Raw genomic sequence first — 22,690 nt, forward strand, 5'->3', positions numbered from 1 at the left:
TGCGTCCCTCACGATAACAACATACGATCACGGGCGGTCGGGCGCCGGAGTGTCGTGGTGCTGCCGACCTCGGAGGACGCTTCGCTGCCGCACCATCTGGATGCGGGGCAGCGGACCTTCAGGGTGAACGGACCCGTTGAGCCTGTGATACCGCCTCCACGGGCGGAGGGGCAAGCTGATGGGTCGGAGGGTGCTTCTTCTTCGACACCTTTTTCCCCCGCGATGGGGGACTCGCCTGGGGCTGCTGTGATACAGGGGGCTACATCACCTTCTACCCCTATATCGACGACCGCTTCTCCTTCACCGGCTAGGTCTCCACCGCCCACGACTTCTCCATCGCCGGTCTCCACCATGCAGCAGCCGCCACCCACGGTCCCTCCTCCCGTTGTTCAGCCGACGGTGAGGCGGAGTGGGAGGTACGCTCTTGCGGCGGATGGGGCGGGGGCGACGGATGAGGACACCATGCAGAGAGCCATGCGGCGTAAGGCTGAGAAGAACCTCGACACGGCAGGTACTAAACAACCATCCAAGTCGATTGTTTCTTTTTCAGATACTCGTATTTCTTCAAATTTGAGTAGCATAGGGGTTAATATGGGTAGTCGGTCTGATGAGATTTCAGTTTCAGCCAATGTGTTGAGACAGACGAAGCTTGACCGTCTAACGGTTGTTCCGAATGTCTCCACTGGGCATGAAACAGCAGTAGTAGACGATGAGGAAGAGGATGACATCCTAGATGGTCAGCTTCTCTCGGCTATTATTGGTAATATTTCAGAAGTCGATTTAGAACACGTGGAGCTTAGTTCTGATCTACAAGCTTCTGAACGTGGTTCTCGATCGTCGGCTGGAAAGAAATCTCGTAGATATAGCAAGAATACTAAATCTAAAATAGTTTCTCGATGAATGGCATGTTTCGGAATAGCAGAGGTCTTGGTGACTTGGCTAAGCATTCCCACATAGCCGATGGTTGTAGAGATTATGATTTAGATTTCATTGCTATATCGGAGATGGGTAGGCGAAATTTCACACAAAGTTTTCTCGACCGACTGTCAGGCGGGATTAACTTTCAGTGGTTTTCTCGCCCACCTCGTGCTAGGTCCGGTGGCATTTTACTTGGCGTCCGTATAGACACCATGACTGTCTTAGTTAGTTCTGATGGAGAGTATCACATTAAGCTCGACATTCAGAATAAAGCAGACGGTTTCACGTGGAGTCTGGTTGCTGTATATGGTGCCGCCCAGGATGCTTTTAAGGCTGACTTTTTACGTGAGTTGGTAAATCTTACAAAAGATAATCCTTATCCGATTTTAATCGGAGGCGATTTTAATTTGTTGAGATTTCCTCATGAGAAAAGTAAAGGCCGTTTCGATGGACATTGGCCTTTCTTGTTCAACGCTGTCATTGATAGCCTTGATTTAAGAGAGGTGTTTATATCTGGTCGACAGTTTACTTGGGCCAACATCTTTCCTGAACCCACATACGAGAAACTAGATCGCGTGTTGATGGATACCGAATGGGAAAATAAATATCCTATGGTGTCACTCCGTGCACTAGAACGTATTGAAAAACTGTCTGACCATGCTCCCATCCTCCTAACTACTGGGAATCCTCGTCTTGTTTGTAAACGGCCGTTCAAATTTGAACTTGGCTGGCTACATCGAGAGGGATTTCATGATATGGTTAAGAAGGTTTGGGAGAGACCGGTCGGGGGCAGCACTCCAATTTTGAGATGGAATAATAAGATGCGGACAATGCGCAAACATCTCTCTGGTTGGGCTGCCCATACGGCTGGTATCCTTAAAAAAGAGAAGGCTCGCTTATCAAATGTAATTGATGAGCTTGAGGCTGTTGCGGAGGTTAGACCATTGTCTACGCAAGAGATTGAACTTAAAAATTAATCAAATGTGCAGATGGCGAGTCTTCTTCGCGAGGAGGAACTCAAATGGTATCAACGTTCCAAAGCTCAATTCATATTGGAAGGAAATTCAAATACGCGATATTTCCATGGCTTAGCCAATGGGAGACATCGGAAAAAACGTATTCACTCTCTTATTCAAGATGAAGGGTTGATTGAAGGCCATGAGCAACTCAAATTTTACATTACTAATTATTATAAAGGTCTGTTTGGTCCTCCGGAGGAAAGCACCTTCTCTCTTAATGAGGACTTAACGGACGATATACCCCAAGTTTCTATGGAAGAAAATGATCTACTAACCGCACCTTATACTGAGGAAGAGGTTCAGAAGGCAATTTTCCAAATGGAATGCAACAAAGCACCGGGTCCTGATGGTTTTCCAGCGGAGTTTTATCAAACTTTCTGGGATACGATTAAATCGGACCTTCTAGATTTGTTCAGTGACCTACACATTGGACAACTAGAATTATTTCGTCTAAATTTTGGTGAAGTAATCTTGTTACCGAAAGTTAATGAGGCAGAAAAGATTCAACAATATAGACCTATTTGCCTCTTAAATGTAAGTTTCAAGATTTTCACGAAAGTGGCCACCATTAGACTTAATACGGTTGCGGATCATGTTGTCCAGCCATCACAGACAGCCTTTATGCAAGGAAGGAACATCCTTGATGGAGTGGCGGTCTTGCATGAGACGGTACATGAGATGCATTCTAAGAAATTAAATGGGGTTATTTTAAAACTAGATTTTGAAAAGGCGTATGATAAAGTCAAGTGGTCTTTCCTACAGCAGACACTCAGGATGAAAGGATTTTCTCCAGAGTGGCGCGCTCTAATAAATGATTTTGTGTATGGAGGTAGTGTAGCAATCTGGGTTAATGATGACACCGGCCACTATTTCCAAACACGAAAAGGGTTACGCCAAGGGGATCCGTTATCACCGATGTTGTTTAACATTGTAGCGGATATGCTGGCTATACTCATAGAGCGGGCCAAGGCTGATGGCCAGATTGAAGGAGTGATTCAACATCTGGTTGATGGTGGTTTATCTATACTTCAATATGCCGACGATACAATTCTGTTTATGGATCATGATCTTCAAAAAGCTCAAAATCTGAAATTAATTTTGGCGGCTTTTGAGCAGTTGTCAGGATTGAAAATCAATTTCCATAAAAGCGAATTGTTCTGTTTCGGTGATGCCCAAAACGATACGGCTCTGTATACAGAGTTGTTTGGGCGCGGGCAAGGCCAATTTCCTATTCGTTATTTGAGTATTCCGATTCATTATCGGAGACTTACAATCGCGGAATGGAAATTAGTGGAAGAAAGATTACAAAAACGCCTTAGTAGTTGGAAAGGTAAATTGTTGTCCCTGGGAGGAAGATTGGTACTCATTAATTCGGTACTCACAAATATGGTACTGTATATGTTATCATTCTTCATCCTACCGAAAGGAATTCTGCATAAACTCGATTACTATCGATCCAGATTCTTTTGGCAAGGGGACAGCGAGAAAAAGAAATATCGACTGGTTAAGTGGAGTATAGTTTGTAGTCCCAAAGATCAAGGAGGGCTTGGAGTTCATGACCTGGAGGTCAAGAATTCAGCTCTACTGGGTAAATGGCTGTTTAAGCTACTTACTGAGGATGGGACTTGGCAAACTATTCTTCGGAGAAAGTATATCGGTTCGAAGACACTATCCCAAGTGGTTTGGAAACCTGGGGATTCTCACTTCTGGGCTGGTCTTATGGCGACAAAAAATGTATTCTTTCGCCATGGTACTTTCTCAATCAGGAATGGAGCACAAATACGGTTCTGGGAAGATGCTTGGCTAGACAATGCACCCTTAAGTGAACAGTATCCTGCTCTGTATAGGATTGCTCGTCGACAAGGTGATACCATTGCTACTGTAATGGCTACCTCACCTCCAAATGTGACGTTCAGACGGGTTTTACTTGGACAAAGACTTGTGGCATGGAATACCCTAATTCAACGGCTCGGAGATATTCATTTATCGCTTTGAACGAGGCAATTTAGATGGAACCTTCATGTAGATGGTACTTTTTCCGTAAAATCTTTCTACAATGCGATCCTTCTTTCTGATTTACCAGTTGATAGCAATAAGAAGATTTGGAAGATGAAGATACCATTAAAAATTAAAATATTTGGATGGTATCTTCGTCGTGGGGTTATTCTCACCAAAGACAATCTTGTTAAGCGGAATTGGCATGGAAGTACACGGTGTGTTTTTTGTCATCAGGACGAAACAATCAAACACTTATTCTTCCAGTGCCAGTTCGCGAGATCTATATGGTCAGTCATCCAAGTAGCGTCTACCCTGTATCCTCCGACTAGTGTCGCCAATGTCTTTGGCAATTGGCTTCATGGTATAGATTCAAGGCTTAAGATGCTTCTTAGGGTGGGGGCGCTAGCAGTTATCTGGGCGCTTTGGCTATGTAGAAATGACAAGATTTTTAATGACAAAAATTGCTCTTTGTTGCAGGTCATCTACAGATGTAAAGGTATTCTCCGTTCATGGTTACCTCTTCAGAGAGTGGAGAACCGGGACCTATTTACGGAGGTCTGTACACGGTTGGAGGCTACGGCGAGGGATACTTTTTTCCCTACATGTGTGGCAGCATAATCTACGGATAGATGCCCCACCTACACCTTAGGCGTTATATGATTCATCGTTCCGATATGTATCTCGCCTAGTTTTTATTATTTATCCTTTTGGACTTGAGACAACAAAACGGCTGTGTGCATCCTGGTTATGCAGAGGCTGGATGTAATTGCTTCTTAAAGTAATAAAGCATCCTTTATCGAAAAAAAAAATCATGTCGCAAATGTGAGGGTACACCCGACACGAACACACTAGCTGTCGATTTCTAATGCGAACTTTTACTCACTCAACAGTTAACAGTGTGGGAGTGTGAGTATAGGCTGTTCCCCATTCCCCTTCCTTCCTCTCGTCTCCCCTCGAACCACCACGCCACCGTGGAGCTGCCGATCAACTCCACCGTCTCAGCCTCGCCCCTAAGGCCCCCGTTCGACCACGCTGGGGCACCACCCCACACTAGCGGCCAAGCTTCCCCATCACCGACCGCCGTCCGGGTTGGCCCGGAGGGCCACAAGGAGGCCGGAAGGAGCGACGGAGAGCAGCCACCGTCGTCTGGATTTTCTCGCTTCGCCGTTCGTTATTGACGGCAGCACGGGCGGAAGTTCGTCCTCGCCTCACCTAGGTATCAAATCAGATCGCATTGCTTATCTCTTTCTGACGCGCAATTCGATCAACTGAGTGATTGCAAGTTACCTTTCCTACATTTTTTTTTTGCGAAAATTCCACCGATCTCGTATGCCATCAAATTTGAAGTTTTGATTGATGAAAATAGTTTCCCTAGATTAAAAAAAGAGAGCATCCACTCCTACATTTGGTGGCAGGAATTTGGGGTTTCACATGTTAAAAAATGTATGCTTCCAATGCGTATAAATATTGTTGAGAATCTTAGCCATGTTTCAGTTTGCTTACTGACAACCGCACTACTGTTTATTCAGAAATATGACACAAAGATCAATAAGATTCTCAATATTGTTGTATTCATCACTTCGCAAACCGATTATCTTAGAAATATGATACAAAAGTTCACGGGTGATTAGGAATGATCGTCTCTTACGGGTAGCTACTGTTCATGATAAAAAACAAGTTTTCTGTTTAGTTCTTGTGAACTTCTTGTTTATATTTATTTCATTTTGTGATTGCAGATAATGGATCAGAATGTTGAATCAACCATTGTTGAGGATTTTGATAACCAACCTCTTATAAAAGCAAAAGGTTCGGCATCGAGTGGTTTGGCAGGCAAGTCATTTGGACCGCATTCTCAATTCATAGATGTCAAGGAACAAAGAAGGAAAAGAGATAGAGAGCGGTATGCGCAGATGAGCGATGAAGAAAAGCAGGAAATACTGAAATGCGCCGTGAAGCTTATAAGCAAAAGAAAAAAATTAAAGGGACAAAGAAATATGCAGATTTAGAGGCAGGACAAAGGAAAAAACAATGCGTGCAAAAAAGGCAGAAATATGCAAATATGCAGCCAGAACAAAAGAAAGCAAGATTAGAACAAATTGTAGCTAACCGGGAGTTTAGGCGCAACACACCATGCAAAGAATCGATTGCGATGGTGAACCCTGCATATATCGCAACAGAGGAAGAATTTAGTGCATCTACCTTTAAGGTATACCAGTAGGTTATATGAATGGTATCAACATATATTTCTTACCCTTTGAGGCATTTCTACTGTTGTGTCAACTTGGTTCATCTGGATAGAGAAATGAAATTATTTTAGATTTTCGACCGAAAGGTTCTTTTTTCACTCTGCATCAGATTTAGTTTCTTCCAAGCTTTACAGTTAAAGTGAAGGTAAATATGACCTCTGCTTATGGTTAACACATACCGGTAGGATACAGGCCCACAGTGGTCCTGTCTTGATTCAGTTGCACATATTCGAGGAGGTTGACTTTTATTAAATTTATAGGCCTTATTCATTAGAATGGAGGGAGTTTGACATGCATGCCTATTTATTGCTTGGTGATTGCATGGTCAAGCTGAACTGGAAATAAGGTCTACTAATTTGTTGCTTACTTAACCCATCGGCTATCCGGCGAAAGGTTTTATCGGCTGTTGTAGCCTCCACATAAAAAATATTAGCTGAACTGGTTTAAAAAGAGAAGTGGACCATGGTGGTGATACTTCGGATGTGAAAATATGAAAGTGCACGATGTTGAAACGAGAGGAGAGGGGTTATATGAGGGAAAGATGATGGTTGATCTTACGGTGTGTGCTTGATAGTTGATAGAAAATGTGCAAGATAATAATATGATCAGATCAATTTTTTTGTGTGCGTCTTGAAAAAGTGTGGGCAAAGCTTTGCTATTGTGATAGTGGACCATGTCCATAGCAAGGCCGGACAAATTTACTAGTTATTTATTATTTATGCTTCCTACACTGGATGCAATGCGTCCTCATCTCATTTTTCACCTTTTATTACTCAGGAGCTTCCAGATTTACTTATCCCCATTTTCGAGAGGCATGCGCATTTATGGGCTACAGAAATTGAAGAACCCACAGCAATGTTGACAAAAAAACATGGTACCAGCATGTCTGAGTTTTCTCGTGATCTCCTCACTGCTATCAAGGACCATACCACACCTACTCCTTCCTTTGCGTTGTCGCCCAGGGCTGTCGATGTTTCAAACCTTCACCAAGCTGAATGTAGTGCTTCAAAAGCAACACCTGAAACGCGGTTCTGGAAGGATGCCGTCCAATACGAACATGAGGTGGAACAAAGCAAAGAGAAAACAACCTTCCAAAACCAGATGCCAGATACACCCCGAGCACCTGCTTCAGCTCAAACCAACCTAGATCAAGGTACAAGACAACGGGAAAATTATGATACAATAGCACCATCTTTCAGTCTTCTTCTACCCAGTGAGACCTGGCTCAACCACTGCCCAATACTACACCGCTAGCTTTGTGTTTGTAGTATTATCTGTTTTTCTTGCCTTGCTTCAGATCTAACTATTGCACTTACAACCTTGTTTTTTCACTTCTAGAAGCTGCACACAATGCGCCTTCTGAAACTAATCCTGACAACACCATTTACAGGAAAAGGGAACGATGAACTGCTGGAAGCTCGGAAAAAACTGATAGATGCGAGCAAGCAAATAACACATTTACAGGCGGAGATGCACACAGTGAAGTCCAAGATGCAAGTTTTTGAAGCAAGATGCAACCTGTTCGACACTAGGTCCAACCAGCTTGAGGAGCCATCTACGGAGATTGAAGCGAAATCCAAGATGCTTGACACTAGGTCGAACCAGCTTGAGGCTAGGTTTATGGAGGTTCAAGCCAAGAAGCTTGACGAGCTAGCTAGGCAGTATGACTATGATAGGAGGAACCTTGAACGGGACAAGGAAAAGTTGCACCAGGAGATGCATGCGATGGAGTCACTCAACCAGGCTCTTATTTCCAAGGAAGCAAAAAGCAACGATGAGTTGCAGCATGTTCGAAAACAGCTGGTAAATTTTACTGAGCGACTATCACAGTTACAGGATGAGATGCACGCAATGGAGACGCTAAATCAGGCTCTGGCTGCTAAGGAAAGAAATAGCAGTGAAGAGTTGCAATGCATTAAAGAAAACCAGGAAGCACTGGATTTACTCAACAATGTTCTGACAACCAAGGAAATAAGAAGCAACAATGAGTTGCAAGATGTCCGGAAGCAGCTAATAGATGTAAATGAGCAACTAGTACCTTCTTTTTTCCTTCACTGTCATTGTGACTGATCCGTTTCAACAATCACTGGCAAAAATTTCGTACTTTTGCACCGTTTTTCACTAATTCTCCTTCTTATCAACCTGTTCCAGCAATCTCTCACATGTTCATGTGATACTTTGGCATCATCACTATATAATCATTAGTTTTCATACTGATCGATCATCTGCTTGTTTTTCAGGGGTTACGGTTACAGAAGTTTACAAATGGACGAGCAAATATAGGTGTCAAAAGGATGGGCGAGCTTGACACAAAAGTATTTACAAATTGCAGACAAGATTTATCACAGGAGGATGCACACATTTCTGCTGCGTCTCTTTGTTCAAGTTGGCAAGCCGAAATCACAAACCCAATGTGGTACCCTTTTAAGGTGGTCAAAGTTGATGGTGAACCTACGGTAATGAGAATCTCCCTACTATTCCCTTGACATATAGTTTTTTTATAGAAAAGGAAGCTTTATTACCTGGGCCTCTACATCATAGTTTCATATTGCTATAGCTTATTACAGAGTTAATTGACATGTAGTAATATTCATTATTTTCTAGCTCTGGTTGCTTCCTTGTAGCACCTTTAGCTGTGTCAGCATTTACATCTTTTTATAAGTCTTGCCGACATATCTCTGATTCCATTTGACAGTGCATGCATTATCTGATGCAGGAAATTCTCTGTGAGGATGATGATAAGCTTCGGAAGTTAAAAGAGCACGGTGAAGAAATATACACTTCAGTCACAAAGGCGCTGCTTGAGATCAATGATTAGAGCATCTCCAGTCGCGTCCCCCAAACCGTCCCCCAAAGGGATTTGGGGCGCGCCGGACAGAAAATGTGTTCCAGCCGCGTCCCCCAAAGCCCTTTTTTGTCCGGCGCGCCCCCATTCGGTGTCCGGCGCCCCGAGCCCGTCCCCGTCCCACAGGGGACGCTCCGGGGACGCCGGACACAACGAAAAGCGAGGCGGGGAGTGGCGGGGCCGACCCGTCAGCGGCACAATTAATTTAAACCTAACCGTCGCCTACCTCGCGACGGAAGTTATTGGCGCGCAGCGACGGTGCAGTTCCCGCAGAGGGCGCAGCGACGCGTCCCGTCGCGTCTAGCTCTGCGTGCCGGCGTTAATGAGCGCCACCGCTCCTCCGCCTCCCTCCGGCCTATAAAAAGGGGCGCCTCTCATCGTCCCTCTCACACACAAACCCTAGCGCCTCTCTCCCAAACCCTAGCCGCCACCATCTCTCAACAAGACTCGACGCTATGTCTGGTAGAGGCGGAGGCCGACCTCGCGGCCGCGGCCGTGGTCGTGGTCGTGGTCGTGGCCGCGGCATAGCTGAACGCTCGCCGTCGCCTCCCACGCCGTCGTCTTCATCGTCGGAGATGGACGTGGAGCCGGACGTCCTGTTCGAGTTCGTCCACGTCCTCAAGGGCGACCCGCGCGGCATCCAGAGGCTGCCGGACTCCTTCGCCGAGTACGTCGGCGGCGTACGCCCGCGCATGATGCATCTGCGGGAGCATTCGTGCGGCTACTGCCGGTGGATCGTCAAGGCGATCTACGACGCGCGCGGCAAGATGTACCTCAACATCGGCTGGGAGAAGTTCGCGCGCCACCACAGCCTCGAAGCCGGCTTCATCCTCGTGTTCTCCTACTTCGGCAACAGGGACATGAGCGTCAAGGTCTTCGACGAGAGGCGCTGCCTCCGGGACTACCACGTCGACAGGGACTCCCACGACGACAGCACCGACGAGGAGGACAACTGAATGAGTGTTGTTTCTTCGCAGCGAATACGTGCACGGAGGTTTCTGCCTGTTCGCCTCATCGGTAGAACCAACAAGGGCACCATCCTCCCGCTGGATTTTCCAGTTTAGGTGACTGGGTGTGCCCTCGAGTGTTCTTTCTTAGCAGCGAACACAGGAAACCTTCGATGCACGGCCTAGTTAGGTTTAGTTTCTTTGCAAAATTTTATATTTGTGTCCACGACGGTTCAAACTATGTATTAGTTTGTGGAAAACCACGTTCCCAATTATGTTTTCGTGTAAACCACGTTCCAAATTATGTATTAGTTTGTGGAAATTGAAATAAAAAAGCCAAAAAAAGTATTTTAAATGTTTGGGGGAGGCGTTTGGGGGACGCGGCTGGGGAGCGACGTCCCCCAAAGGCGGCACGAACAAAACACGTCCCCCAAACGCTCAATTCGGCGCGGTTGGGGGACGCTTTGGGGGACGCGGCTGGAGATGCTCTTACAGCCCCAGTGGTCGCTATGTTGAGCCGGTGTTGTGGAACTATAAGGATGGCCGGGAAGCAAAACTAGGAGAAGCCGTCCAGTTTATCCTGAAACAGTGGCAGATACATAAGAGGAAGCGCTGAGCCCATGTGGATGCAGGATCCATGTGCTGCTTTTGCTTTCCTAAAACTAGTAGTTCCACCTTAAGCTAGACATGATACGATTTTAGCACTAGTGGATTATTTAGAGCTTCATAGTGGTTTACCGGTCCTTACTGACCATGCAACTAGATTAACCGTGATCTCCTTTCAGTTGGTAGAGGATAGCTAGATTCTCCTGCTGTACTATTTGCATGGACAGTAGTACTAATTTCAGAGTGCTTACCGCCCCTTCTATCTCTGTATATGTGAATTTCCTGGCCATGGGATTCTTGTATAAAGGGGTACCTTTATAAAAGCGACAAGCAAATAACGAAGAACGATAAAGAAATACGCAGCGGAGACACGAGATTTAACGTGGAAAACCCCTTCCAACACGGAAGGGAAAAATACCACGGACGTCAGCCAGCAAAACTTCACTATATCGGGGAGTGTTTACAAATGCCGTGGGTTATCTTATAATCTGATCAACCCTAGCCGGCGGCTTACAAGATATATATATAGGCGGTGCCAACGATCCGTACCGTACCGCGGGGGCTGCCGCCCCCCGCACCCCCTTCGCAGGCGTCCCTGCAGGGTACGACGTATGGGCTAACTTCTGACTCCGTTACGTTTCGGCCCAAGCCTCCGGCGACGGGCCTCGCTCCACTCGTCAGAAGTTATCCTGCCTTTAGTATATGAATTTAGATCACAATACACCATGAATGATGAACTTGTAGGCGTAGTTTTCATGCCGTTAAAATGCTTTTTTTGTTGTTGGGAAAAGCCACTTGGTAGAATTACAGGCTAAAAAGTTTAACCTGGTCATCTATGTTGTGCTTGTTTAGTTAATCTTGATATCATGGTAATGGTCCTTCTGCATATTCCTTCTTGAGCTATAGTAGTCAGTTAGCCTAAAGATGTTGGCTAACTGAAAATGTTCGCTGATACTCCGTAGTTATTTCTTGGCTGTATTTTTACGCGTTAGTGTTGGCCGAATGAACTCTTGACCTCGTGCAGTTATGGCATATGTGTTCGTGTCTTGGGTTTGTCCCTTCGCTCTTGGTGTTCACATGGTCCTGATTCCCTTGTGAAATTCAAAGTGTTTGGCGTCTACACGCCTTGTTCAGCTGTCTGATGTTTGATTCTCCCAGTTGTTGATATGATTCAGTCGTTCCTGTCATTGGGTTTCTCTAGTTAGCCATGTCAGACCTTAATCTAGGCCTTGTTTACCTCTATTTCCCAGGGGTTTGGGATGAGAAGGGATTTTGTGAATTCTGTCAATCTGCTGAACTACACTTCCACCTCAATACTCTCCCATGGTGGAGAGTTTTTAATCTAGACAAAAATAGGAAGATCTGTGGGATAATTCCATCCAATACCTACTTAGTAAACGCACTACTGGGGACTTTTTTGGGATCCCGAATAATTCCTTACAGTTCCATGGAATATGCTTCAGATACAGTAGAAGTAATAGGTAGTACTAGCTGTATCACGTTACCCCTGGTAGGATTTAACAAATTCACTGTCTTTTGCTGCGCGGCGGCATGCGCAGTTTTGAAATATTTGCCCGGATGCTCTCCCTCAGCTCCTTGAAACATTCAGGTATATGGTGGTACTCGTGAAACATGAGTCCTTGAGCCCTACACATGTTTTGGAAGATAAGGTTATCAGGATTCAAAACACATAAATTCAGTACTGCGTGGGTAGATGTAAGGAAGGAAACTGAGCAGTAAAACTTACCACTCACTATGATGACAGTATGTGAGAAGATGATCAGCAATGGTGAAGGGGCGCACGGAGGGGCGGATCCTATCCACCATGTTGTGTATCTGGCAGTGCTCCGCCAAGTCCTCGGACAGTCCAGTCGTCAGCGAGTGCAGCACGACAGCGCTTCCGTTTTTTACAGAGAAGTAGATGGAGTTGCCCATCAGAGAAGGGAGGTCCCTGGCCGAAACAGAGGCAGCGATCGCAGTTGAGGAACAGCGCGCGATCACCCAGGCACTTGACCGGAATCAGCTCGCCGCTTCGCAAGTGCACTTCATAGAGCCCGTAGCCTACTCCTCCTAATTCAGCAGCAGCAGGTGGATACCGGTCGGCGACCAGCATTCGTCCGCCAGACTCCACCAGGAAAGGCTGGCAGAAATGGATGTGGTCGCCGAACATGTTTGGAATTTGAGCAATAACCACCAGCTGAGAGTCGTGGTTGCCGTCGCCGCCGCCGAGCGGTGGTGGATATAGCTGCACGATCTCTTTTGAAGGCGACAAGGTGCCGTAGAGTGTTCCTTGGAACGACAACATGCTCCAAACATCACCGTTTCGATTAGGGATGGCACCCGCAGGGTATGGGTACGGGTAGAGCCATCCCATACCCGTACCCGTCGCATTAAATCTTACCCGTCACCCGTACCCATACCCGTCAATGGGTACAAGTTTTTTCCATACCCGTCACCCGACAGGGTAAATGGTTACCCGTGGGTAAAAAATACCCGTGCTTACAACACATCTAATTGATAAAAAAATATGATATGAGATGAACCGATCCTAAATATGGGTCTAAGCCTCACTAACCTACCGAAGATTGTGAGACTGGAAAGCGTGAGCTTCAGCCTAGCAACGTGAAGACGTGATTAGAAGGGAATTAAGTAGGTTTAGAATATTACAATGACCCACTAGTTAAATTTAGATGGGTAAATGGGTATGTGGGTATGGGTTCTACCATCCCATACCCGTACCCGCTCTATCCGATGGGTACGATATTTTTCCTATTTACAAACTCATGGGTAATATTTTATCCCATACCCGTACTCTTATTGGGTTTTTACCCGGTGGGTACGCGGGTCATGGGTACCCATTGCCATCCCTAGTTTCGATTGATCAACTTCCAGTCTGTATCATCTGGCTCCGCCGCGAACACCTTCCACGGGAACCTCACCACCACGGCGATGGAGTTCGCCGAGTTCGCGCCGCATACCACGGCCCTCATATCCAGCCCGTGTTCCTTCCATCGCCCGAACCACCCGCGGAACACGCGGGCGAGGGGCGGGAGATCGACGACGACGCGCGTGAAGGGGTGGAGCATGCGGACCGCGGTGGTGCTCAGGTGGAGGAGGATGACCAGGCCGTCGGAGAAGCCCACGATCCTGTGGCGCCGGAGCTCCGGCAGGTGGACGCGGATGCGCCTAGCCGTGCGCGTGTTGAAGAAGGGGATCTCGCAGGCGTCGTCCGGGCGGACCGCGTCGCCGTCGCACAGCGCCACCCAGCCGCGCGGCCGGAGGCGCGGGTCCCTTAGAGTGGGGTCGCGCGGCGAGGGAGTGCAGGCGCGCCAGTTGAAGCACACGCCGCGGAAGGCGATGTAGTCCACAATGTCGTCGCCGCCGGCTAGGATCCGGCGGAGGACGAGATCGACAATGTCGGTGGGCAGGGATGCCCAGCCATCGCTTGCCCGCGCCGGGCGCTTGCTGGGAGCGAGCGGTGCCAAGGAGGCGCCTTTGCGCTTCCTTCCAGCCACCCTCTGCGGCGACATTCCGGCCGGGGATTCTTGGATTTGCAACCTCGATCCGTTTCCTGGGACCTTTTCCGTCCCGTTCCCGGCTATATGGGCCCAGTCCGGCTGCCTGCATGCATGGCTCATGCCGTGTTTGGTTGCAATGAATTGAGCTCTGAATTAAATTGGGCAATGGAAAATCAAATCAACCAATTCAATGGAATACCACAAAGAGTGTTTGGATGCGTGTGGTATTCAGCTACAGAATTCAGATTTCAATGGAATACCAAATCCTGTTTGGATGTCACATATGTGGAATTGAGAGTATTTTTGACTTTGAACAATACAACCTCTGTAATATGAATGAAAATAGCACAAATAGCACAAAGTGGACAATTATGCTTACAAATAGTAGAAAGTGGAGACATTATGTCTCACAAATAGCAAAAAGTGGATACATTACGATCTCACAAATAGCACAAAGTGGATACATTATATGGTAGCAATCATCAAGGCAAGGTCATGAGCCATGCCTTCCTCAGTTCCATGGGTAGTGCCATGAGTGATTCGAAGGTGCGCTCGTTGGCGGTGACCTTCCCATAAGCTATCAACAGCTCATTACCCACCAAATCCGGTATTTTCTTCAGTTCAACCAGGATTTCGGATGAAGGAGTAACCTTTGGTGCTGGTGCTGGTGGTGGTGGTGGTAGTGGGGCGGTTGAGTTCAAAGCCTCCTCAAACGTCATTCTCAGCTCTCCCACCATGCTCATGATAGCATCAGCAGTGCGTCGCTTCTTCTTCTTAAGCAGCTCAGGAGTTTCTTCATCATCCTCAACCACCACCTGAGGAATGGATGAGGATCCAACTTGAGCACACTCACCTCCTGTCCTTGCACCTACACCCGTGGCATGGTCTTTTGAATATATAGTAGAGATAGCTTGCCAATTCTTCACTTTCTTGTGCCTATATGGAGTAGCATCCTTGTTTTCCTACATAATATGCACATATATTTGAGATGATGTTCAAGTTGCAAAAGAATGCATAGTCAAGTTGCAAAAAATTAGTATGTTACATACCTCCACATATCTAGCCCACACTTCATCACTGTCAACACTCACCATGTTATTATCCCAATCCCATCCAAAGCCACTCCGGGAAAGCATCTTGTTGATGACTTCATAATGCTTGTCAAATGTTTTAATTCTTGCTACTATCTAGTCTTTGTTGATGACAATATTACATGTCTCCTTCACATGCTTTATGCAAGCATTGTACACATGTGGCTTCCAAACATTTTGTGCATGGTCACCTCTGTTGTGATGGTCAACAAGAACGGACAATAATGCAGTGTCCATCTCATTAGTCCACACAAGGTAAGTCCTACTAGCCTTCTTATTTTTTGGTTCAGCCATGCTTCTACAAGTGACATATATAATACAAGTAAGGAGAAATAGCAAGTTGTACATAGTTAAAACATATATATATATATATATATATATATATATATATATATATATATATATATATATATATATATATATATATATATATATATATTCAGCCAAAGGTTCCATGTAGGAAATATCACACAAATGGCAAAAGCATCATCATCTAGCTAGCAAAAAAAGGACACCATAAGCTAGATTTCTACTCTACTCGAACAATACTCCATTGCTAGTTCGTCATGTGTCACAAGGTACTCAGCAAACATCTCATCAGCTAAATCCTGCCTAAACGTGCTCCATGTGTCGCTTAGCTGCACACTTCTAATTAGTGCGACATCATCTGCAGGTTCAGGGACCGTAGCTGCTAGTTCAGCATCAATCTCCTGCAGCAATAGATCATCCCTCAAATGTTGTCTATCCCTTGCATAGTTGTGTAACACACAACAAGCATTAATAATTCGAATCTGCAAATATTTATGTCATAGTTAGCAATTGTTTTTCAACAACCCAAACCATCTACAAACCATACCGACATGTATTACCTGGTCTTCTATGGAAAAGAAAGAACAAGAACATAGGATGGCCCATTTTTTCTTCAATAGCCCAAAACATCTCTCCACTACATTTCTAGCACGAGAATGCCTCAAGTTGTACAACTCCTTTTCTGTTTGGGGCCCTAGTATACTAGCAGCCCACTCTTTCAAGTGGTACCTAGTGGATTGAAATGGAGATAGGAATCCAGGTCCATTTGTATAACCCGCATCAACTAGGTAGTACTTCCCTATATGCATCAAATAAGTAAGTTAGTTATGAATTAAACATGAGAAAAATAAAGCCAAGAGCAAAGAGAGGTACCCTCTAGTACAACAAATGCATCTTGGCGGTCAATTCTCATGGCATCTTTCAACACTTTAGAGTCCGATGCCGAGCCCTCCCAACCAGGTAGAACATAGAGAAACTTCATGTTCCAATCAACCACACCCAACATATTAGTGGTGATGTCTTGTTTTCTATTCCTATACCTCCCTTTGTCAGCCACCCTAACAAACACATCAATATGACACCCGTCTAGAGCTCCAAGTGCATTGGGAAACCACTTCCATTTGTAATCATCGGGAGGGGTGGCAGTAGGCTCAGGAAGCTTGATGAACTCTCCAGTTAGAGATAAGATGGCAGTTAACACATTACCGAATTGCCTACTGGTTGTCTCTAAAGACCGCTCATAGCCAATCATCCGCATTTTAGTTCCATGCCCAACTACTTGTAAGAACATAGCAACATTTTCTTCTACCGTGACATAGGTTGTATCTTTGAGACCACCCTTGTCACGCAGCATAGCACATAGATTATGGAAATTTCTTTTGGTTAAACGCAACTCATCATAGCATCTTGTCTCCGTCCCATTGTATGTTCTTGCCAATACATACTTTTTATATGCAACCTTCTTCTCAAAGTCATCGAAGGCACCTAGGTCCCTCGGTGACCTTTGAGTACTAGCATATGCTAATGCAACCATAGACACCTCAAAATACATCTTTGTGAGCATTATTCTTTTTCTTTTTCTTCGTTTGTTCTCTTCACAAATGTAATGAACCAATTCTTGGTGAGACATGATGATTCTACAATGCACAAACAAAGTTTGAAATTTAAATATGCATAGCCCAAATTCATATTAACATGGAAGCATTAACATTATGAACAACAAGTATGCATAGCCCAAGTTCATATCTCATAACACAAAACATGAATTTCAAACCTTGGCCGCAGCACGAATTGGTCTCAGCACTTGTTCTCCTCAACTTCTGCAAAAATCGAAATAAAATTGTTGTCAGTACATACAACACACGGGAGTCCACCGCTCGTCCACACAGGGCAGGCCGCCGCGCGTCCGCGCGAGGGGAGGCCCTCGCTCGTCCACACAGGGAAGGCCCTCGTTCGTGCACACAAGGCAGGCCGCCGCGCGTCCGCGCCAGGGGACGCCGTCGCTCGTCCGCGCGAGGGGAGGTCGGCGTGCGTCCGCGCGAGTCCGCGCGAGGGGAGGCCGGCGCGCGTCCGCGCGAGGGGAGTCCGCCGCTCGTCTGCTAGAGGGGAGGCCACCGCGCGTCCGCAGCACATCGCTGACCACTTCCCGCCGCCTCTCTACCACCGGCGGGCGACGACGGGAGCTACCTAGGGTTCGGGTCGCGCGAGCAGTGGGCAGCCCGGGGGAAGGGGACCAAGGGGGAGAGGGATGGGAGAGGCGGAGGAGGGCGGCCGGAGTGGGGACGGAGGGAGAGAGGGGGCGGCGATGTACCTGGCGGCCGGCGATTCGAAGGTGCGTGGAGGAGGGCGAACGGAGGAGCGCCTCGTACTTTTTCGGGAGAGACTGAGCCCGTCGCTCGATTCAGAGGGAATACGGAGCTCGGGAGCTCTGAATTGGGGCACGACATAAGTTGCCTCGCGCGGGCCTGCGCTTAGAATTGGGCAGCAATTCCACACACCAATATCTAGCACATCCAAACAGCAGAATTGGGCCCTCAATTCTAGATTCCCCAATTCAGAGCCCAATTCATTGCAACCAAACACAACATCAGTGTATTGTGAACATCATCTGAGTCAAATCTATCTCCATCTGGACCATACCTGGCCAACGGTCCGGGCTTTGGCGTGCCAGCCCGCACCATGCGAAAAAAGCCCGTCATGGGCCCAACCTGGCCCGTGAGGCGTCGGGCCTATGCCGGCCCGCGAAATTCAGGTGCCGTGCCTGGGCCGGAGGGCGGGGCACGCGTGCCAGCCCGGCACGGCCCGTTAGGCGCGTGGCCCGTGAGGGCACACGACCGGCCCGTGAGCACGCTACAATTCACGTAATATTCAGAAAAATAGGGTCTGAGGGGGGTCGAACCCGCAACCTCTGCCCTCTCACACAACCACTTAACCAATAGACCAGGGAAACCTTGCTTGTGTATGGGGGATTCGGCGTTTTGTTAAGTTTGCATATAGAAAGTATGTATTGGCAAGAACATACAATGGGACAGAGACAAGATGCTATGATGAGTTGCGTTTAACCAAAAGAAATTTCCATAATCTTTGTGCTATGCTGCGTGAGAAGGGTGATCTCAAAGATACAACCTATGTCACAGTAGAAGAAAATGTTGCTATGTTCTTACAAGTAGTTGGGTATGGAACTAAAATGCGGATGATTGGCTATGAGAGGTCTTTAGAGACAACCAGTAGGCACTTCGGTAATGTGTTAACTGCCATCTTATCTCTAACTGGAGAGTTCATCAAGTTTCCTGAACCTACTGCCACCCCTCCAGATGATTACAAATGGAAGTGGTTTCCCAATGCACTTGGAGCTCTAGACGGGTGTCATATTGATGTGTTTGTTAGGGTGGCTGACAAAGGGATGTATAGGAATAGAAAAAAAGACATCACCACTAATATGTTGGGTGTGGTTGATTGGAACATGAAGTTTCTCTATGTTCTACCTGGTTGGGAGGGCTCGGCATCGGACTCTAAAGTGTTGAAAGATGCCATGAGAATTGACCGCCAAGATGCATTTGTTGTACTAGAGGGTACCTCTCTTTGCTCTTGGCTTTCTTTTTCTCATGTTTAATTCATAACTAACTTACTTATTTGATGCATATAGGGAAGTACTACCTAGTTGATGCTGGTTATACAAATGGACCTGGATTCATATCTCCATTTCGATCCACTAGGTACCACTTGAAAGAGTGGGCTGCTAGTATACTAGGGCCCAAAACAGAAAAGGAGTTGTACAACTTGAGGCATTCTCGTGCTAGAAATGTAGTGGAGAGATATTTTAGGCTATTGAAGAAAAAAATGGTCCATCCTACGTTCTTGTTCTTTCTTTTCCATAGAAGACCAGGTAATACATGTCGGTACGGTTTGTAGATGGTTTGGGTTGTTGAAAAACAATTGCTAACTATGACATAAATATTTGCAGATTCGAATTATTAATGCTTGTTGTGTGTTACACAACTATGCAAGGGATAGACAACATTTGAGGGATGATCTATTGCTGCAGGAGATTGACGCTGAACTAGCAGCTACGGTCCCTGAACCTGCAGATGATGTCGCACTAATTAGAAGTGTGCAGCTAAGCGACACATGGAGCACGTTTAGGCAGGATTTAGCTGATGAGATGTTTGTTGAGTACCTTGTGACACATGACGAACTAGCAATGGAGTAGTGTTCGAGTAGAGTAGAAATCTAGATTATGGTGTCCTTTTTTTGCTAGCTAGATGATGATGTTTTTTCCATTTGTGTGATATTTCCTACATGGAACCTTTGGCTGAATATATATATGTTTTAACTATGTACAACTTGCTATTTCTCCTTACTTGTATTATATATGTCACTTGTAGAAGCATGGCTGAACCAAAAAATAAGAAGGCTAGTAGGACTTACCTTGTGTGGACTAATGAGATGGACACTGCATTATTATCCGTTCTTGTTGACCATCACAACAGAGGTGACCATGCACAAAATGGTTGAAAGCCACATGTGTACAATGCTTGCATAAAGCATGTGAAGGAGACATGTACTATTGTCATCAACAAAGACAAGATAGTAGCAAGAATTAAAACATTTGAGAAGCATTATGAAGTCATCAACAAGATGCTTTCCCACAGTGGCTTTGGATGGGATTGGGATAATAACATGGTGAGTGTTGACAGTGATGAAGTGTGGGCTAGATATGTGGAGGTATGTAACATAATAATTTTTTGCAACTTGACTATGCATTCTTTTGCAACTTGAACATCATCTCAAATATATGTGCATATTATGTAGGCAAACAAGGATGCAACTCCATATAGGCACAAGGAAGTGAAGAATTGGCAAGCTACCTCTACTATATATTCAAAAGACCATGCCACGGGTGTAGGTGCAAGGACAGGAGGTGAGTGTGCTCAAGTTGGATCCTCATCCGTTCCTCAGGTGGTGGTTGAGGATGATGAAGAAACTCCTGAGATGCTTAAGAAGAAGAAGCAACGCACTGCTGATGCTATCATGAGCATGGTGGGAGAGCTAAGAATGACGTTTGAGGAGGCTTTCAACTCAACCGCCCCACTACCACCACCACCACCACCACCAGCACCAAAGGTTACTCCTTCATCTGAAATCCTGGTTGAACTGAAGAAAATACCGGATTTGGTGGGTAATGAGTTGTTGATAGCTTATGGGAAGGTCACCGGCAACGAGTGCACCTTCGAATCACTCATGGCACTACCCATGGAACTGAGGAAGGCATGGCTCATGACCTTGCCTTGATGATTGCTACCATATTATTTTCTTCCATGTTTATGAATTGTTTGACACATAATGTATTCACTTTGTGTTATTTGTGAGACGTAATGTATCCACTTTGTGCTATTTGTGAGACATAAAAGTATCCACTTTCTACTATTTGTAAGCATAATTGTCCACTTTGTGCTATTTTCATTCATATTACAGAGGTTATATTGTTCAAAGTCAAAAATACTCTCAATTCCACACATGTGACATCTAAACAGGATTTGGTATTCCATTGAAATCTGAATTCTGTAGCTGAATACCACGCGCATCCAAACACTCTTTGTGGTATTCCATTGAATTGGTTGATTTGGTTTTCCATTGCCAATTCAATTCAGAGCTCAATTCGTTGCAACCAAACACAGCATGACAGTGTATTGTGAACATCATCTGAGTCAAATCTATCTCCATCTGGACCATACCTGGCCAACGGGACGGGCTTTGGCGTGCCGGCCCGCAGCACGCGAAAAAAGCCCGTCACGGGCCCATCCTGGCCCGTGAGGTGCCAGGCCTGTGCCGGCCCGCGAAATTCAGGTGCCGTGCCTGGGCCAGAGGGCGGGGCACGCGTGCCAGCCCAGCACGGCCCGTTAGGCGCGTGGCCCGTGAGGGCACACAACCGTCCCGTGAGCACGCCACAATTCACGTAATATTCAGCGAAATAGGGTCTGAGGGGGGTCAAACCCGCAACCTCTTCCCTCTCACACGACCACTTAACCAACAGACCAGGGAAACCTTGCTGGTGTATGGGGGATTCGGCGTTTTGTTAAGGTATATTTCGCGGGACCTTGTTTGTGATTCCCGAGCCCTGCTGGCGTGAAGTTGACGTGGGAGTTAGAGATCTCTGTAGTGTAACTTTTCTTCAGGTCCCCGGCAACGGCGCCAGAAAACTGTCTTGATGACGCGTAAAGCACACGCCCGTTGGGAACCCCAAGAGGAAGGTGTGATGCGTGCAGCAGCAAGTTTTCCCTCAGTAAGAAACCAAGGTTATCGAACCAGTAGGAGTCAAGAAGCACGTGAAGGTTGTTGGTGACGGAGTGTAGTGCGGCGCAACACCAGGGATTCCGGCGCCAACGTGGAACCTTCACAACACAATCCAAATACTTTGCCCCAACTTAACAGTGAGGTTGTCAATCTCACCGGCTTGCTGTAACAAAGGATTAAATGTATGGTGTGGAAAATGATGTTTGCATGCGAAGAACAGTAAGAACAAGTATTGCAGTAGATTGTATTCAGATGTAAAAGAATGGACCGGGGTCCACAGTTCACTAGTGGTGTCTCTCCAATAAGAAATAGCATGTTGGGTGAACAAATTACAGTTGGGCAATTGACAAATAAAGAGGGAATGACAATGTACATACATATCATGATGAGTAGTGTGAAATTCAATTGGGCATTACGACAAAGTACACAGACCGCTATCCAGCATGCATCTATGCCTAAAAAGTCCACCTTCAGGTTAGCATCCGCACCCCTTCCAGTATTAAGTTGCAAACAACAGACAATTGCATTAAGTATGGTGCGTAATGTAATCAACACAAATATCCTTAGACAAAGCATTGATGTTTTATCCCTAGTGGCAACAGCACATCCACAACCTTAGAACTTTCTGTCACTGTCCCAGATTAAATGGAGGCATGAACCCACTATCGAGCATAAATGCTCCCTCTTGGAGTTACAAGTATCAACTTGGCCAGAGCCTCTACTAGCAACAGAGAGCATGCAAGATCATAAACAACACATATATGATAGATTGATAATCAACATAACATAGTATTCCATATTCATCGGATCCCAACAAACGCAACATGTAGCATTACAAATAGATGATCTTGATCATGATAGGCACCTCACAAGATCTAACATGATGGCACAATGAGGAG

General features: G+C 46.1%; 2 protein-coding genes and 1 long non-coding RNA gene across 3 annotated transcripts; 1 reads left to right on the top strand and 2 right to left on the bottom strand.

Annotated features, from left to right (window-relative positions):
- The first annotated feature begins 4,783 nt into the window (after nt 1-4,783).
- LOC127296340 (uncharacterized) lies at nt 4,784-8,999 on the top strand. Its single transcript, XM_051326397.2, has 6 exons — nt 4,784-5,151; nt 5,672-6,141; nt 6,959-7,334; nt 7,572-8,200; nt 8,422-8,637; nt 8,898-8,999. Exons 2-6 carry the CDS (start codon nt 5,878-5,880, stop codon nt 8,997-8,999), a joined length of 1,587 nt encoding a protein of 528 aa, XP_051182357.1. The 5' UTR covers nt 4,784-5,151; nt 5,672-5,877.
- Nucleotides 9,000-11,849: 2,850 nt separating this feature from the next.
- LOC127349079 (uncharacterized) lies at nt 11,850-12,789 on the bottom strand. The gene is made up of 2 exons (XR_011756899.1): nt 12,327-12,789; nt 11,850-12,226 (listed from the first exon to the last, which is right to left on the bottom strand). It is a non-coding gene; the product is annotated as an uncharacterized lncRNA (long non-coding RNA).
- Nucleotides 12,790-13,446: 657 nt separating this feature from the next.
- On the bottom strand, nt 13,447-14,135 carry LOC127347848 (uncharacterized). The gene has a single exon (XM_051373995.2). The coding sequence runs from the start codon at nt 14,107-14,109 to the stop codon at nt 13,447-13,449; it is 663 nt and encodes a 220-aa protein (XP_051229955.1). The 5' UTR covers nt 14,110-14,135.
- Between the last annotated feature and the right edge of the window lie 8,555 nt (nt 14,136-22,690).

This window comes from Lolium perenne, chromosome 4, assembly GCF_019359855.2.
Source record: "Lolium perenne isolate Kyuss_39 chromosome 4, Kyuss_2.0, whole genome shotgun sequence".
NCBI lineage: Eukaryota > Viridiplantae > Streptophyta > Magnoliopsida > Poales > Poaceae > Lolium > Lolium perenne.

Coding starts and splice junctions, on each gene's coding strand:
- LOC127347848 (XM_051373995.2), bottom strand. CDS start 14,109: ATGTCGCCGCAGAGGGTGGCTGGAAGGAAGCGCAAAGGCGCCTCCTTG.
- LOC127296340 (XM_051326397.2), top strand. CDS start 5,878: ATGCGCCGTGAAGCTTATAAGCAAAAGAAAAAAATTAAAGGGACAAAG. Junction 7,335..7,571: donor TCAAACCAACCTAGATCAAG/GTACAAGACAAC, acceptor CACCATTTACAG/GAAAAGGGAACGATGAACTG. Junction 8,638..8,897: donor AAGTTGATGGTGAACCTACG/GTAATGAGAATC, acceptor TATCTGATGCAG/GAAATTCTCTGTGAGGATGA.